General features: G+C 40.5%; 1 protein-coding gene across 3 annotated transcripts in view; it reads left to right on the top strand.

Annotated features, from left to right (window-relative positions):
* The window catches only part of KCNQ3 (potassium voltage-gated channel subfamily Q member 3), a 191,310-nt gene that overhangs the window by 155,903 nt on the left and 18,205 nt on the right, over positions 1 to 17,202 (top strand). Inside the window, exons 2-10 of one of the 3 annotated variants that reach the window (XM_085053602.1) lie at positions 950 to 1,040; positions 2,795 to 2,921; positions 4,646 to 4,818; positions 5,870 to 6,025; positions 6,940 to 7,050; positions 7,976 to 8,071; positions 9,460 to 9,554; positions 10,789 to 10,815; positions 14,590 to 14,646. In XM_085053602.1, coding sequence (XP_084909728.1) covers positions 950 to 1,040; positions 2,795 to 2,921; positions 4,646 to 4,818; positions 5,870 to 6,025; positions 6,940 to 7,050; positions 7,976 to 8,071; positions 9,460 to 9,554; positions 10,789 to 10,815; positions 14,590 to 14,646 — 933 coding nt within the window. The remainder of the gene's footprint in view (positions 1 to 949; positions 1,041 to 2,794; positions 2,922 to 4,645; positions 4,819 to 5,869; positions 6,026 to 6,939; positions 7,051 to 7,975; positions 8,072 to 9,459; positions 9,555 to 10,788; positions 10,816 to 14,589; positions 14,647 to 17,202) is intronic. The other 2 variants (XM_085053603.1, XM_085053604.1) reach the window with 2 other exon arrangements.

Raw genomic sequence — 17,202 nt, 5'->3', positions numbered from 1 at the left:
CTTTGATGTACCCTAGCTATGAAAGCAGGGGATTCAGAGCTTTTACAAAGACATCCTTCTAATTTATTCATTAAACTCAAAATATTTCCATGGCCACCTGCCCCTCTGTTCCTGTGGATCAGGTTTTGGAAGCACATTAAAATGCCCACGATCTGGGTATGTGAAGTACCAGAATATGAGCTTGCCCCACTTTGCTTTACAGTAATCACTTGTATAAAAGATTTTGAATAGCTTGAACCTGGGAATAGTTTTGCAAAGCAGATCAATTAGACTGAATTGGATTTGCCAGCAGTGGGAGTTAAATTTTTAGTCAAATCTCTGTGTTCTGGAGCCTCACAGACAGAAAATAACACAGGGGCAATGATTTATCACACACTTTGTTTATTGGAGAGCAGAATTTTACCCTCTCTTGTTACTCTTTCAAACCTTTTACTCTTTTCATCTGCCTAGAAATGAGTGCAAAAAGAGAAGAAAAAAAAGAAATGCAATGCAGTTTTCAAGGGAGGGTTTGTCCTGGTGCTGCATTGTGGGGAAGAGTTTAGTGTTTCCTAGCTCTCAGGTGTGCCAAGTAGATCCATTGCACTGTAAGTGCAGTGCCATTCTGGGAATCACACAGCTTGGAATGGACCTCCTGAGCAACACAATCCTCTGCCATGGCATACAATCCCTTCTGAAAATGCCCAGTTCGTTCTTGAAGAATGTGAGTTAATTAATGCTTGTCTGCCCCAGGAACATTCTGACTCAAGATCTTGCCATGACTGCCAGCTCCCCTTGCTCCATCCTGGTTGAGAACCAGGTTTTTATTTTCACAAAAACCCACCTCACTGCTTGCCAGTGGGAAGCAGCCATCCTGTGGAGGTCTCTGCTCAGGATTATATAAACAATATCTGCAGTGCAAACACAGAGAGGAGTAACAGAGCTGTGGGTTTTTTCTTTAATTTCATTACAGGTTTCTGATTGTCTTGGGGTGTTTGATCTTAGCTGTCCTGACAACTTTCAAGGAGTATGAAACAGTTTCAGGAGACTGGCTCCTCTTGCTGGTAAGTAACCTGTGGCTGCTGCCTCACCCTGGTCAGACCCTTGAATCAAAATCAGCCCCACAGCAGGGATGGAATCTTACTCCCAGCTCTGTATGCAATGAGGTTTCTGCTGTTGGTCCTGGAGCAGTGACTGTTCACTTACACACTGGAAAGTTCCCAGTCCATTGTCAACACCCAGTAAAAAGAAAGTGAGGTTCCTGAGCAAAAAAAAAATGAGAGGAAGAATGCTAGCCTGAGGCTTTTAAATAATGGCTTTTCAGGTTTTTTCTAACAGTCCTTCCATCAGGTTATCAGTAAATTTCCTATTGACCATGCCAGACCTAAACACACTTGAAAACTATTTTTTGGGGAAATCTTTCAACTGTTTTGATTCATTCTATAGTATTTCACTAATCCTAGTATTTCTCTCAAGGGATGTCATCAGCGTTGGACTCATGCTTGTGCCAATGGTAGCATAACTGAAATTGCTGCAGGCAGTGCCTCTGAGACAAAATCCATTCTCAGCAAATAAATACATTCCAGAATGCTTGTTCTATAAATGCTGAAGTTCATACTCAAGACTTTATGTCACTATGGCCTCCCATTTAGTAGCAGAATTAAAAATAGGAAAAAACCCTCACTAAATATAAAATGGCGAATTCAACATTTTATGAAAATGACCCTAAAAATGAAATTCCTTTGCTCCCGTAGTTATCATGAAATACAGGGCACAATGACTCGCTTAACCTGGCCTTGTTTAAAGTATCCCTCGGGAAACTGCAGAGCAAATGAGTTCCAGGATCTCAATTTCCATTTCCCCTTGTACCCCCAGAGACATATAGATCCGAGCAAGAGCTAAATGCCAAAAGGAATGAAAGGTGAATTCCCCTTGCATGTTCCTTCTCAAAAAGTGCCTGTATGAAAACACCCTCATCCCTCAGGGAATGTGGAACTCGCTTTTGGTCTCTTACCCTGCTTAGACCCATCTTTCACATTTGAAAAAGCCTGAGGTTATTTTTCCTTCTCCTGTGCTTGTTTTTATGTGGTTCTCAGCAGTTTTCAGAAGCACCTGTGGGTAATGAGCATAAGGAAAAGTCTCCTTTTCCCTCTTGCCAGCAATTCACAGAGAGGAAAAGTAACCATGTGCCCCAGGCTGCCCTTGGCCCATCTCTGCTGAGCACCTCAGAGAAGCTCTCTGCTCCCCATTCCCTCCCCATGCTCAGAAAGGTTCTGGAGCAAGGTGGCAAATCCCATTCTTCTGTCCACCAGAAATTTAAGGGAACAACATATGCCTTAAATTTGTCTTATATATGCCTTTATCATTGCCTTAAACTTACACCCATATAAATATCTGTATCCTGCCCCTGTCTCAACAGATATGGCTGCATGAATGAGCTTATGGTGGGTGACCCTGGGTGTGGGTGCAGAGTGCACTGGGGATTTTGGAGTCACCACTCACATGTGTCTGCTCATTTTGTGTGGAGCAGGAGGTCTTTTTGTGAAGTAATTGCCCTTCCATTAAGGCAGGGTAAACACTTCACTTTTACCCAACAGCAGGGGCAAACCCTTCCTGCAGAGTATTTAGCAGGCTGGAAAACTGTGTCCCACTTTAACTTGCCTTTGCCATCAATCTCGATTCTCCTCCACTTTTTCTTCTCTCTCTCACACACATATCCTAACACTTGCACCTCATCTGTTTCCTTCAGCTGTATCCTTGTGTCCAGAATTACTGCAAAACTTGTGAGACTAACAATGTAGTTTGTGTCTTGACACAGGAAACTTTTGCCATTTTCATCTTTGGAGCAGAGTTTGCCTTAAGAATCTGGGCTGCTGGCTGCTGCTGTCGCTACAAAGGATGGAGGGGGAGACTCAAATTTGCCAGGAAGCCTTTGTGCATGCTGGGTAGGCACATGCTCTCTACTACTGTTTTCCCTCTTATTGCCCTTTTTCCTTCTAAGCCAGTTTGGGGGATGTCAAGGAACTGGGGATTGGCAGTGGAAAGAGCACTGAAATCAGATCTGCCCTTTTTGCCAGGACCTGTGTCCTGCTTGGAGTAGTTGTTTGAATTAGCCAGCAATAACAACTAATTTGAGAGACATTTGGCTATTTGGTTAGTGAGAAGAAAATTAATCCCTGTACTTTTCAAATACATTTTCCTTGTCCTGAGTCCCACTGCACTTTTCTTAAGCTCATACCCAGTAAGACTCTCTCTGCCTTCAGTTTCAAACCACTTGGGATCCCAACTCCATACCATCTTCCTCATCCCTCTTTCATATTTGTGTTGTGTTTTACAATTGTATTGTTGGTCTGCATTTGCAAAGAAGTATCTTTGTGATTTCACCCATGTTGTCTTTCAGGCTTGGAAGTCACTGCCTATAATTATCCATAAAATTACTCATTAGTCATGTTTGAATCCCCTCCTGCAACTCCTTATTATATCCACAGAACAACTAGCCAACATTTAAGAGCTCTCTCTGCCCTGAGCACCTGCCATCCCCATTCGTTCACTGATTTTAGGACACCCTCACTTGTTTTGATGCTCTTCAGGCCAAGTACCGGAGTTTTGTTCTTTATTTGTACAGCACAAAGCACTCTGGGGAGCCATGATGCCACATGAAAACATGTTTCTGTTTCCTCTCCCTCTTTTGTTCATCTTGTGAGTCTAAATGATAGACGAAATTGTAACAAATTTTCTTTGTGCATCTGTGCTATCCTCAATTTAGTAATGCTCCTTTGGGTGCTACTGTTGTACAGATACTTCTTATACTTCTAGTAGGTTTGTGAAAGCAGCAGAGGGTGGTGTGACAAGTGGGAATGATACTGTCTCATGCCTTCTCACAGAAGTGTCATCTCACTTCTGAGAATGAATCCTCATTGATATCTGGGTAAAGAACAGAAGATACCCTGGATTTATTAAAATCATCTCTCGTTTGTCACTGGTACAAGTTTGTTTTGAGAATGATTAGAAGTGAATAAATCTGAAATCCACTCTTTTTGGCTGCAAATAGAATATAAAGACAATTCAAAGTCTGAGTGCCCAGAGAATGTTTGAAGCTCTTTGATACCACTTTCTTTTTGTATGTGTCTAGAGGATCAAAAAGCAGGGGGAAAGAAGGAAAAGAAAGAAAACAAAAAGGAGTTATGTAATTTGCATTTCAAACCTCTTCAGTTATCAGCAAGTTTGTCCTGTGAGCACTTAAAACAAAATAGAAATACTGGCTTTGAGATTTTAGTGGGAAAACTCAGCCAAAAGAATAAAATTGTAAATGTACCATCACACCTGAATTTCTCCTCTGCTGACCTGTTCACTGTGCTGTTCCAGTGGTACAGATGAATTGAAGGGTGGGTTTCTGTCAGCATTAGGACACTGTTTCTGTGCATCCCTGAGCAAGCTCAGTGTCTCAAGTCCAGTGCATGGATCTGTAAACAGATCCCAGGGCTTTCCAGGAGGTTCTTTGCATGACACTGACTGTGGCAGGTGCAGATATCTGATTAATTGGCAAGAGAAGGCATTTTCAGGCAGCTTCCAAATTTGTCTGGGGACTTTTGCAGCACAACCAGATGGGATTAAGAAGCAGGTGAAGGGGCCACTTTTGTTGGCAGGCTTTGTTCTTTTCGCCTTGCAGATATCTTTGTGCTGATTGCTTCAGTGCCAGTGGTTGCTGTTGGGAACCAGGGCAATGTTCTGGCAACGTCTCTCAGAAGCCTCCGCTTCCTTCAGATCCTACGGATGCTCCGAATGGACAGGCGGGGTGGCACCTGGAAACTTTTGGGATCAGCTATTTGTGCACATAGCAAAGTAAGTGAGGAGATTGTGGTGCTCAGCTGGAGCTTGGGGAGAAAGATTCAAAGGAAAAAGAGGGGATGCACAGCTACAGCAGTGCCGTGGGATTATGTTTAGCAGTTCAAAATACAGTTTTGTTCTTTCAGCTTTATTTCGTTTTCTATTCTCTGAACCATTTCTGCCCCTTGTTTTAGCCTTCTGGGCTCAATAGTGGTGCTGGGAAGTGAGAGCATGTTCATTCCCACACATTACAACAGGAATTTTGCCTTTATTCTGAATGGGAGCAGAGACATCCCTTTTATTGTAGACGATGCTGAAATCCTTGACAAAAATGCCTGTGAAGTTGCAACAAGTTTATGGTGGCTTCTCAGACTTGTCTGATCAGATACTTGTGTTCTTGCATTTTCATTAAAAATTATTACAAAACTATCTGCATAAAACTCCTCTGGATGAGACTTCTTATCTGCACAGGATGTAGAAAAATTAAAAATTACGTGTACTCTGCTACATACTGCTTTTTCTTGTCCATGAATGACATTCTTGACATTTTAGGGGGTTTTGAAAGTTAAAATGCCAGCTGGCACAGCATATTTAGACTTTGCTTCTGTGTAGGGGCTGATGGGGATACCCACCATGCTTCATTTCTTACCAATTCTGCTTCTTCCTCATATAAACTTGCTACAGGACAGGTGGCAGATAAACACTTATGTCAAAACTGTTTCTCAGGAAGCAGATCATGGAAGAAGTCTGTGTATCAGACATTGTTTAGAATTTGTTAAAGGCTTTGTTGTGTGTGATTTCATTCAAATATTGCTCGTGTGGTTCCCCACCATGCACTTTTGGACCTCAGCTGACTGAGGGAGGTGAGAGGGGGTTGTGAGAACTCTGCTTTAGTGGAGACGATGAAACAATTTTGCTAACAATTCCATTCTGTGATTGCACACCAGAAATTAGTGGCAGCTGTGCTGTTACCCTCTGTGCTTCTCTCTCCTCCTGATGTTTGCTCTGCCACTGTGGATACTGAGACTCTTTTCAGCCCCTCCATCTCCATCTGTTTCTTTTGCAGGAACTCATTACTGCTTGGTACATCGGGTTCCTGACACTCATCTTATCCTCATTTCTTGTTTATCTGGTTGAAAAAGATGTTCCTGAAAAAGATGCTAATGGGGTGGAGATGAAAGAAGAGTTTGAAACCTACGCAGATGCACTGTGGTGGGGGCTGGTAAGTGACTCCAAAAATACCTTATACCCTTCTTTAAAACTTCGTATTCAAGAAGAGATAAAGTGTTAGAGATTACAGTGCAAGTGCTGCTTTATTTGGGTGAAAGGCATATTACCTGTGTAACATTACCAAAGTTGGGGTGCCCCTGCAACCAATTAACAGAACCTACAACAAAAGGGACCTTTGATACATCTGGTTTTGTCTCTTTTCATGGAGAGAGGAGTATTGGTTTGCACCACTACTCATTCAATCACAGAATATTCCTGCTATTCCAGAACTCATGTTGCTTTGCTACCGATAGTCAAGGAAGTCTCTGTCATGCTGTGACTAAAATTCAGCAGCATATTTATTTAATCTAGTTCCCTCAGAAATGTAAAATACCACCCCATTATTAGTCATAAGATACCAAGTGTTGCATAGAACACCTGGATGATTTCATATCCTTTTATATCCAGGACATTTAGATATAGTTTCAGTGGTGAGAAAAGGTACACAGTTGGAAATTAACAATTGTGCAGAACAGAGCATGTTTTTACAAAGTGAACTCTGTTTTTAAAAGGCTAAGACTTCAGGTAGAACTAGTCCTGGCTTTTTAAGGTCCTGCAAGCTATTAACTTGCAAATCCTATTCCTAACTGTGCACTGATGGTGGGCAGAAAACTCTCATGGAGTTCCCCTGCAGAAAATGCATCTGGGAGAGGCAACTGCTTTGAGAGTAAATCCATTCTCCATGCAATGCCTTGGGACTATGATGCCACCAGAAAGATTGGTTGGCCCATCATCAAGATCCTGTTTCACAAAGCTGTGCATGACCACCCATAGGGCTAAGTGAGTTATCCATAACACATGGTGACATTTAAACAGAGCTGTTGGCTTTGTTTTTCTTACATCAAGTCCTGGTCATTCTGCCCACAGATCACCCTTGCTACAATTGGATATGGTGACAAGACCCCCAAAACATGGGAGGGGAGGCTGATTGCAGCTACATTCTCTCTCATTGGAGTGTCTTTCTTTGCTCTTCCTGCAGTAAGTAACTTTCTCCTCCTCTGTTAGACACAGCCCACTTGTACACTTTGTACACTTGCAAAAAGAAGGTACAGTTAATAAAATCACCAGTGGAACCAAATTCCTTTTTAAGAAGTACCTCAGAGACTTACATGGGTCTGTATCAGTAAATAAAATTTGTTTCTTCTCAGCTTTGCACAGAGCCTATTGGGAATAACATATCACCCCAATACTCTTCAAATCACAATGTGAGCATTGTCTGACAGTGCTAGTTGGCACAGGACAAAATTAACCCAGTGAGTGAACAACCTGAGAAGCCTCATAGTAGCTCACAAGACTGTACACTTGCATGTGGTAGTTTACTGGTATTGACAAGACATGTTTTCAATATATTTAGGGCCCACTGTTTTATTAAATAATTAGAATTGGGCCCATATTTCCTTTGTCTGCAAAGTTCCCAGGTAAGAATGAGACAAGATCTGACTGAGATGGGCTGAATAGCAACAGAAATTGTCCCTAAGCTCAAATTTTAGTGTATTTTTCCTTCAGATCCAGACTTGGAAAGAATTACACAGCGGATGACAAGTCCAGCACACCCAAATCCAGAGTATGGTTTAGCACAGCCCTTGTATCACATAAGCACAGTTTCTCTCTACCCTGAGTGGAAAGTAACACAGCACCTGGACACCTCCAGCTTGGAAAGGCAGTAGACATTCAAGAAGCCTGTTGAGGACCTTAAAATTATTTGGTGCAGCCTGTGGTCCTTGAGAGGATCATGCCTTTCCTCCTGTTCCATGAGTGGAGCAGGAGGAAAGGCATGGGGACTGTACAAGGATTTCACGTAGCCATCTCCATCTCTACCCACAGACCTGCTTCCTCTCATCATTAATCCCTTCTTTTTCTGGGTAAGAAATATCTAAAATCTTCCATCACTCTATGCTTTCAGGGCATTTTGGGGTCAGGGCTGGCACTGAAGGTCCAGGAGCAACATCGTCAAAAACATTTTGAGAAACGAAGAAAGCCAGCAGCTGAACTCATTCAGGTTTGCAGCCACTTTCCTTTTCCTTGAAAAAAGTGTTGTGCATGAAGACTGCTGCATCATGTTAACAAGGGCCACCACTCCTCCCCTGCCTAAATTCTCACTTCCCATTGCAGGAGGTGAGAAGCTGTGTTTTTCAGTTTTTTCACACCAAGCTAGTTAATCCAGAGGCCCTTAAGCAGTTTTGAGGAATCTTTCAACTCCCAGAATATCTTGCAGAAGAATAGTGTTTTTAGAAGTAAGGGTCTCATCTGGTAGCTTCTGGAAACTAACTGACTTCTACATCAGTGCCACAAAATCACAGAAAACGAGCTGTCAAAAACATATTCTTTCCAAATCCAGATTTTTTCAGTTCCTTTGAGAAAATACTTTTCTGTGCAAACAGAATTATATTGTATTGATGTGAAAACAGCAATAGAATAACACAATAGATAGTGACAGTTTCAATCAAGGCAAATAATGTGAATAGTATGTGTGGGTTTTAAAAACTAAAACACACTCTGTGTCTTCTGTTATGTCTCTGGATGATCCAAAAATTCAATGGGGAGAGAGTACTTAGCTCCCATGGACTTAATTTATGGCCTTTGTTATGACTTTGGGATATTAAGTTTAAAATCATTAGTCTGAGTGGTGACAAATTTGACAGGAGTTACTCTTGCTAGGTATGGAGCACATGCTGATGGCAGTGAAGTAAATAGCAGCATTTTCACAGAGGGACAGAGAACATTTCTGTGATATTAGATGGAGGCATTGGTGCTCAGGATCAAACCAGTCCTCAGGAGAAACAGGCTGAGTGGCATTAAAATTAATGGCTGTTCTCATTAAAAACACACTTTAGGAAACAGAGTGGGCTGCAGGCATGAATTGTGAATGGAATTCACCTTTTAAATTAAAGCATCTCCACTCATCAGGTAGCTTATTTAGCTACAGCAGGTTTTAGGCATGTGCTTAGAGAATTTTTTTTTTTTTTTTGTGGAGAATTTTGATTGGAACTAAATGCTGAAGTAGAAAATTGCTCAGCAAAATTTCCTCTGATGATTATACATTAGGAAGCAAATTATCTTAAGCACTTCCAGAATTACTGGCCAAGTCCAGCAGTGCTTGAAGCTCTTTTAGACATACCAGACAGGACAATAGAACCAGTTTAGTCTAATGTAATATCATGTTCTGTGGGTGGTTCTCTCCATGTCCTCCTTTAAAAGCCCTCCCAGATCATAATCCAGTGTCAATAGTTGTTCCATATAGTGACACTCATTTGGTATGGCTGATTAGTAATGAATTTCCAGATAGTCACTCAGGTGCATCGTTATGTTCTTTGAAACAGCCTGGCTGCAGTCAGCTGGGAAATAACTTTACCTAACACTAATCATTTCCTCTCCCTTGTAATCCAGGCTGCCTGGAGATACTATGCTACTAACCCCAACAGGATTGATTTAGTTGCCACCTGGAGGTTTTATGAATCAATTGTATCATTTCCATTTTTCAGGTAAGTGCACTGTGCACCTTTCCACCATCATTTTCTGTGGGGTATGAGTCAGGACAGGGAACATAGACTTTATTTACATATATCAATGAGACTTTTGTAGGTAACAGATAGTTCCCAGAAAACTCTTGTGAAGAAAAGGAAAGTTTTCTGAGGTAGTGGTTTAATTTCAGTCCACTTCTGTGTTCAGAGAAAACACTCCATACATAAAGACATTCAGATACAATGGATGCTTATATGTTCATGGCTATTAGACTGATCCTCTCTTTGCCTGTCAAACAGGCATCTTTCTCCCTTTTAGGTCTTAACACTTAAAAATGTTTTAAAAAACTTATATGACCCTATTAAAAGCCAAGACTTTAAGCTATAGACTATCAGCTACTAATAATGGGTATTACATATCTAAGTTATTACTTTAAACTTTCCTTCTGGACTTGCTGTTGTGCCTCACTCTGCAAAAAGGTGCCCTTAAGCCACTGTTCAGTTCAGAAGTCTCCACATGTAGTTGTGCTCACTGCACTGATACTGAAGCTCCAGCTGCTGCTCAAAACTCACTTGAAATGTTTCAGACTCCTCCTTTCAAAAAGGGCAAATTACAAATATTCACCCTTTCTTGGTTTTATTCGCAATATATTTTTAGAATTGATTTCACGTACTTCAAAACGGAAACCTCTACAAAAAATCCCCGACACCATAAGCATTTAATTAAGGCTCAGTACATTTCTTTCTTTTTCTTTATCTCTTCTCACTCTCTGTCTATTCCCACATTTTCCATTACAGAGTAATTTCTTCAGGATTTCTTGACTGCAGGCTTTTTACAGGGAATAATTCTCAGACTCACAAGGGGTCTGGACTCATTACTGTGACTCCAAGCTTGCTCACTGTGTGTAGGTTCTTCTGTGATTCAAATGCAACCTGAAATTTAATAAGTGTTTTGCAAATAAGAGCCTGGGAGAAGAGGGCAGGGGAGATCACTTCTCACCAAGGACTGGATTGCCAATCTAAGCAGCACAGATTGGTTTCAGGAATCTATATCACTTTCTTTTTGCTTTATGGCTAGTTGAAAATGTGGCTTTTATTCTGCTTTTTCTGTCAGTTATGGTCACATAACAAAGAATCATAAGGTATTAACCGTAGATAAACAATTTATATATTAAAAATATGCTGAATTTATTATGTGATTTATGTGATTCTTCTCTCCTTGCTTTCTTGTAATGCATCCTCTCTTCTATAAAAGGAAAGACCAATTGGATGGTACTGCCAGGTATGTAGCTGCCATTATTTTATATATATGTTCTAATACAGCTGTTGGAGGATGCAAGCTAAATAGTTCTTTGTGGATTCATGAGCTGTTAACTAAAACATGCTACTAACACCACAGGTAACCATTAAAAATTATTAACAAATCCATTTCCTAACTGCTTGCTTTTTTCCCAGTTCAACAACACGGCTAAAATGCTAATTGTACAAAGGCAGTGTTGCTTGCTGATTGTCTGTAAACAGCTTTCTTGTTTGTTATGACTAATCATGATCTAGATTTCTCCTGATCTGTGCTGTAGAGCCAGGGTTTAGCATCCAGGCTGTTCTGGGGGGAATTTAAGATTCTAGTTGCTGTTGTTACTCTGCAGTCTTGCGCAGAGCAATGTTGTGATGTAAGTCGGTGTCAGTTCACCATGTGCAAAGATTTGTTGACAATAAATACAAAGATGGGTGTCTAAATGGAACAGCAGGATAGTCAATCCCTCTGGCAGTACTGTAAAAGCTAATTTAGGTTTAAGGCACTGGTCCCACCCCTGCTGAAAAAAAAAAAGGAAAGCTCCCTGTCACACTGGGGAATTTCCAAAGAAAGAGAATGAAGGAATCACCAATCCTAATACTGGTCAGTCACTGAAGACTACAGCAGAGCAGTCACTGTCAGTCAACCTGCAAGATCTCAATTGGAAATGATATATTTATAACCCTCTTCAGCTAAGTAGAAGAGTCAAATGCACATACAATAATAGTAAGTCAGTACTTAATGTTAAACTTCTATCAGTGGGTCACCCATGATGAAATTCAATAGCAATTGAAGGATAAATACTTCCAAAGGCTTGTGCTGAAGCTATTTCATTTTCAATCCCCATTTACAGTGCAGAGAAAAGGAAGAAGAACAGTAGCAATATTTGAAAACTGTCAGTCAGAGGTCAGGACTCCACAGGCCTGATGAAAAATTATGTTTTCTTTTTGTTTTTAAACATTTCGTGCAACACGTGACAAATTCTATAAAGGAAGTTGAACAAAAACAACAACAAAAAAAGGATTAACACTTGCTCTTCTCCTGTAAATTTTTTGAGTGCAAACCTCATTTAGCAGAAAAGGAAAACCTGTCCCAAGTTTTCTTACAATATAGGCAAGTGCTGTAGTGATAAATAATTGAGAAAGGATGTCTTCCTCCTCTTGCCACCATAATCATGAGCTTACCTGCCCCTCTTCAAAGACTGATTGGGTGGGAGGTGCCCAGTTTGTGAAACCCCACAGACCTTAAGTACTTTACAACCATAGCACTGCCCAGGCTAAGCAGTAATAAGCAAGCTCAGTTGCATTAATAGAGATGTCTGGAGGTTTTAGCCATCTCCTGTGTTGGTAAAAGCTGAATTTTGGTCTTTAATATGTAGGAGAGAGCTTAGGAGCTGAAATCCTTTTGAGTATGAAATTCCATACCTCGAGTTAAAGTGTTCTGACTGAGATGCAGCAGCAGATTAAAATTAGGTAAGTGAATGACTGCTGCAGTTTACAGGTCACAGCCCCCTAGAGAAACTCCTGCACCTGCAGCAGCTTCTTAGTTACTGTAGCTTCCAGGCCAGTAGAAATCATTTTATGTTGAGACACTGAATTAAAAATGGAAAAGTATGACTCACAGCTCAAAATCTTTAAAACTATAATCCCAAGGCTCCTCATTCTAGCTGGATATATCTTGCTTTTATTTTGTTGTATATGTAATAACTCTCAACAAAATCATCAGTACACCTGCATGGGAGCCTTCCTGCTAGCAGGAATGTGTTTATGGAATGAAGCATTCAATTAAAGGGATTGGAAAACCTGCAGGTAAACAGACAAATGATGGTACTTATGGGAGCATCCACTGACTTCAGTAGAAATGGGATTGAGCCATAAAAGCTGGTTGTTTTGACAGTACCTCCTCCCATCTCTCATAAAACTCTTATTTACAAACCGGATAATTTTTAAAAAGGAAAAAAAAATCTTCTTCCTCCTACAGTGATTTAGTATAGAAATTATTACTTGTACTCCACTGAAGTTTGTGCTTTGACTGTATTGAAATAAATGAGCAATGCATGGTCGTAATGGGGAGAACAGCCCATAAGTGCCCTCAGTCTCCAGGTTCTTCCATCAGTTAAGTACTTAATGAGAAAGTTGCTTCAGTAATAAATGGCATTAGCTGGTCAGTGGTCGACAAAGGAGAGAGACGAATTGGCCCAAAGCTTTCACAGAAGCTTTTAATAAACTAAAAATGAGGCCTGGCTGTGTCAAAATTTGAGGCTGGGAAGCACTTTAAGTGGCAGGGTTTCTACTGAGTAGTGTGAAAGCTTCTTAGGCACTTGCAGTTTCAGAGTTGAACCCTGTGACAGATCCTTCTATAATCCCCCCTTGGAAGCAGGAGCTGGTGACATGACAAAGTCACAGGCAGATACAGTTCCTTATTCTTAGACCATTTGGGAGGAACACAGGAGTCACAAATGAGTGGGAAAGTCCATTTCAGGAGTTGGATCCTGCTACTGATAGGTCACTTAGGCTAAGTGCAGGCTGGAGCCATGTTACCAGGCCTTTTCCTTTACAAAGCCTTACCTATTGGTAACAGGATCCCAAAGCAAGGCTGCAGGGAAGGACTTGTCATAGTGGAAAATCAGGTCAAGTTTGGCAGCAGCCCAAGGCATTATTGAAGCTCCCCTTAAACTAAAACTGTGAGGATATGAGATATGATGAAGTGGACATTTGGCTGCCCTGGAGCTCAACTCTGTCCTGTAAACATTGAAGGGTAATGGTACCTCTGATGTTGCTCTTTAGGAACAGCATTTTGCCTGTAGGCCCTCCACAGTCCCCCAAACCAGGAGGAACTGGGGCTGTGCTCTCTGGGGCTCACTGGTGAGGAGTTCACTGACTTCATTCCAGAGGTGCCACTAGCTCTTTCTTCCTTAATCGATGCCTAAACCTCACAGCCCCTTGAAATCTCAGAGAGCAATTGCTTTTCTGCTGGTATTGCAAAGCCTTTTCATCTTCAGCTCTCAAGAAGGGAGATTTATGAGGAAGAGGTACTAATACTCATTTCTGCTGGAGTGCAGCAAATCATTCAGCAAACATTTGGGAGCCTGACCTACATTTAGGATGGGCCTTTGCTTGCTGGACATATTTGTATTCTGAGCCAACTTTTTATGTCTGTGTTTGGGGAATGAATACTGGGACCTGATTTTTCAGTGCTGTTGTTAGCAGCTGTTCCACTGATTCTGACCAGTGTTGAAACTTTTATGTACAGGCATTTTAGTGAAGAATTTCTCCTAGGGTCTTGTTCCTGATCCTCATTGTCCGACTGTAGAACTAGATACTAGGAGAGCATGTTCATTCCTAGATCTATTATTATGTGATTGCAGAAAAGTAATTTATCCCTGTTTCCTTATCTAGACAAGATAAATAATATTTCTGTGCCTTTGGAAAGTTGGTTTGATTTTTTTTTTAAAGTGGCATAATCAGTACCAGTCCTTCCTATTACGTGAGTATGAAAGAATTCATGAAATGTGGTGCATTTTTGTATTGCCAGTGCTAATAGCATAATGAAAATAAAACCATACTTTGCAAGGGGTAAAATTTCCCTGTCAGCATTTCATCCTAATACATCTGCCCAAAACAGGAAGGAGAAAAAAGCCACTCTGATCTGCACAGCACACTACATTAACTACAAATGAAAGGCTGTTCCCATTCTTTTTCATAAAGCTTTTCATGGATAATCATTAACGTCTCGTCTTAATAACTTTTCTTCACTTTACAGTAATGTCATGTTTAGTAGGGAGTCATTCTTTGGATCAAGCCTCACAAGAAAACTTAGGTATATACATTCAAGTAACAGTTGAGCCTTATTCTTTTCATATTTCTTGCATGCCATTCTCTGCCTGCACTTTCTGTTTTTACTACAGTAGTTCACCTAACCACCGTCAAAAGTAAGAGACAAGAAGACTGAAAAGTTATTAAGCGTAAAAAGAAAGTTGCATGACCTTGCAAATAGTTAATTGCTCTGCTGTCAAGAAAACATGGGACATAATCCTGGCTCTCCCAATGACCTGCTTAGAAACAGGTGCTTTTCTCTGTTTCCACAGAATGGAAATGTAACTAGCCTAGTCTGCAAATCCTTTTGAAATTTACTGTAAGAAAAATATACTATAAGAGCTAAACACTGTTCCCTATGCAGTCCCAACCCTGCCAACACAATTCATGCAAGTTACTTTGAATTTGAGTTCAGTGGAACAATATCTTTGCATGTGTATTTGCAGGTTCTGGTTCAGCAAATGGAAAACAAGTGGATGCTTTTGACCTCCTGAATAAAGTTAGTGACATGCTTAAATATCTTGCTGAACTGTGACCTAAGATGTGGGGCAAGAACTTTACCTTCCTGTAAAGAGACATAGAAATAATTTGCTGCATTTCAGGAATATGAAAGACACATTGTTAGAAATAATATTTTGACTGAATTGCAAAGTATTTTACTCTATCCCACACCTTGCTGTCATTCAACTTTAGCTGATTGTTCTCATTCCCACTTCATTCCACAAACATGAAATCATCAACATGCAACTTAGCTTTTCTAGCTGGAGCTCTTCAGCTTTTGGAGAGCAGCTAGTAAAGCACTCTGTTTTTTCATTTGATGATTGGCCCATGCAAAATAGTCAAGAGACTTTGATTTTGCAGTTTGATTTGCTTTCTAGTGGTTGATACATTACATGTTCGCTTCAAAGCAAAAAGTGGGTCTGCATCCATATGGTTTCTACCAAAAATGGCTGCATCCATTGGTGAAAAATATCCATCCTGTTTTCACAAAGAATTGGATTTTGATTATCCTTCCCATGCATTTACATGACATTGTTTATTTTTATCCATCTCAAATCACTTTAGAAAGTGTGGATGAGAGAAGGGGCTTAGCAAAGGCCTTTAGTGTGTATAAAGGCTCTTTCTTTTTCTGAAGGGCATCACAGTTGAGCTGAAGTTTTGACTTGTGCTCATATTTATGTGCAGATAATCTGGATGGTAGGTGAGTCTGGATTTTGAGTCATACCCATCCTTAAATACCAATGAGGATATATACCACCAAGCAGTGTGGAAATTTGTTGATTTAGAAGGGATGTTTCCTCCTTAGACATTAGAAACCTGCAAATTTGGACCTCAAGATTCAGGGTGAAAAGTGAAGCCTTTAATTTTCAAGAAGCTGTAGTCAGGTATTTTGAAATAGAACATTTTTTGAGATCCTCTTTGAAGAAGGGAATGCTACTCAATAGAATGGAAAACTGACTGGCCAAAGTTCAGAACTACTTCGGAAGTGCAGAATGTTCTTTGTTTTATCTTAAGAAAACTCACAGACTCTCTGAGATCAGTTGAACATGTTCACTGAGGATTCATGACTATCATAACATTAGTTTGGTGCTGATTTCTATTATGAAGTGTTCAAAGCAGAATACAGAATACTTCTGGAAACCTCATTCAGAATGTTTGATTTTCCAAAGCTAAGTTGACCTATATAAGTTCATCTGATAAGGTACAAAAATACTGAAGTAAATATGACTTCATTCTGCTTCCAGATACTTGAGACTAATTACATCTGGTAAATAGCTAAACTGTGAAAAATATGGAAAAATTTCCTAATTATCATTTGTCCTTGTTGGGTGAAAGTGGTAAATCCGTGGCAGAGGGCTGTTTGATTCACTCTTAGAGTTAATTCATTATTTTTCTCCTCATACCTGTACCATTTGTTTATGAAACTCCAATATTAAGCAAAGGATAGAGAGGAGAGTATCTGGCTTGCATGATGGGATGTAAATGCATTATTTCTTTGCATGACTGTTTCTGGAAAATATTTCTAGTTCAGTGGTTCCCACTCCTTATTCTGAGCAAGGGTAAAATATGTGCTGCAGAAGCCAGCTATTTCTTGTATATCCAGCCATCACATTCATCTCTCAGGTGGTCCAAAATAATTCCTACTGCTCTTGGGGAACAAAAAATCGAAGGGTGAATTTTTCTTTAGGTAGGAAGAAACTGTCTGCACTGCTTTCACCTTCCTCCCTTTCTGGTGATCTGCCTCTACCACAGAGTTAAGGAATTCTCATCCTGGGTCCCATTTCAAAGACACAGGGTTTGGAACCCATGAGGGAGAGGATGCAATAACATGAAAGACTAGCAATGGCAATATATCCAAGCTAGTCAGAGAAACTACCCTGCATTTTTGTCAGCATGTTTGGGATGCACTTGAATCTCCCCATTTTCTGGAACTGTGCTGGAAGCTGAGAATTATATTTTATCGAATGTAAAGAAGCCAAATGAAGTGGGACCACTATTCCCAGGGGAGGAAGAGTAGCTAACATCAGAGGGAGGAGTCTGAAAGACGAGCAGGAGTATG

This window comes from Lichenostomus cassidix, chromosome 2, assembly GCF_008360975.1.
Source record: "Lichenostomus cassidix isolate B80296 chromosome 2, HeHo_3.0, whole genome shotgun sequence".
In the NCBI taxonomy this organism is placed as follows: Eukaryota; Metazoa; Chordata; class Aves; order Passeriformes; family Meliphagidae; genus Lichenostomus; species Lichenostomus cassidix.
Note: the sequence above shows the minus strand (reverse complement) of the source record. Positions and strands in the feature narration are given on the sequence as shown.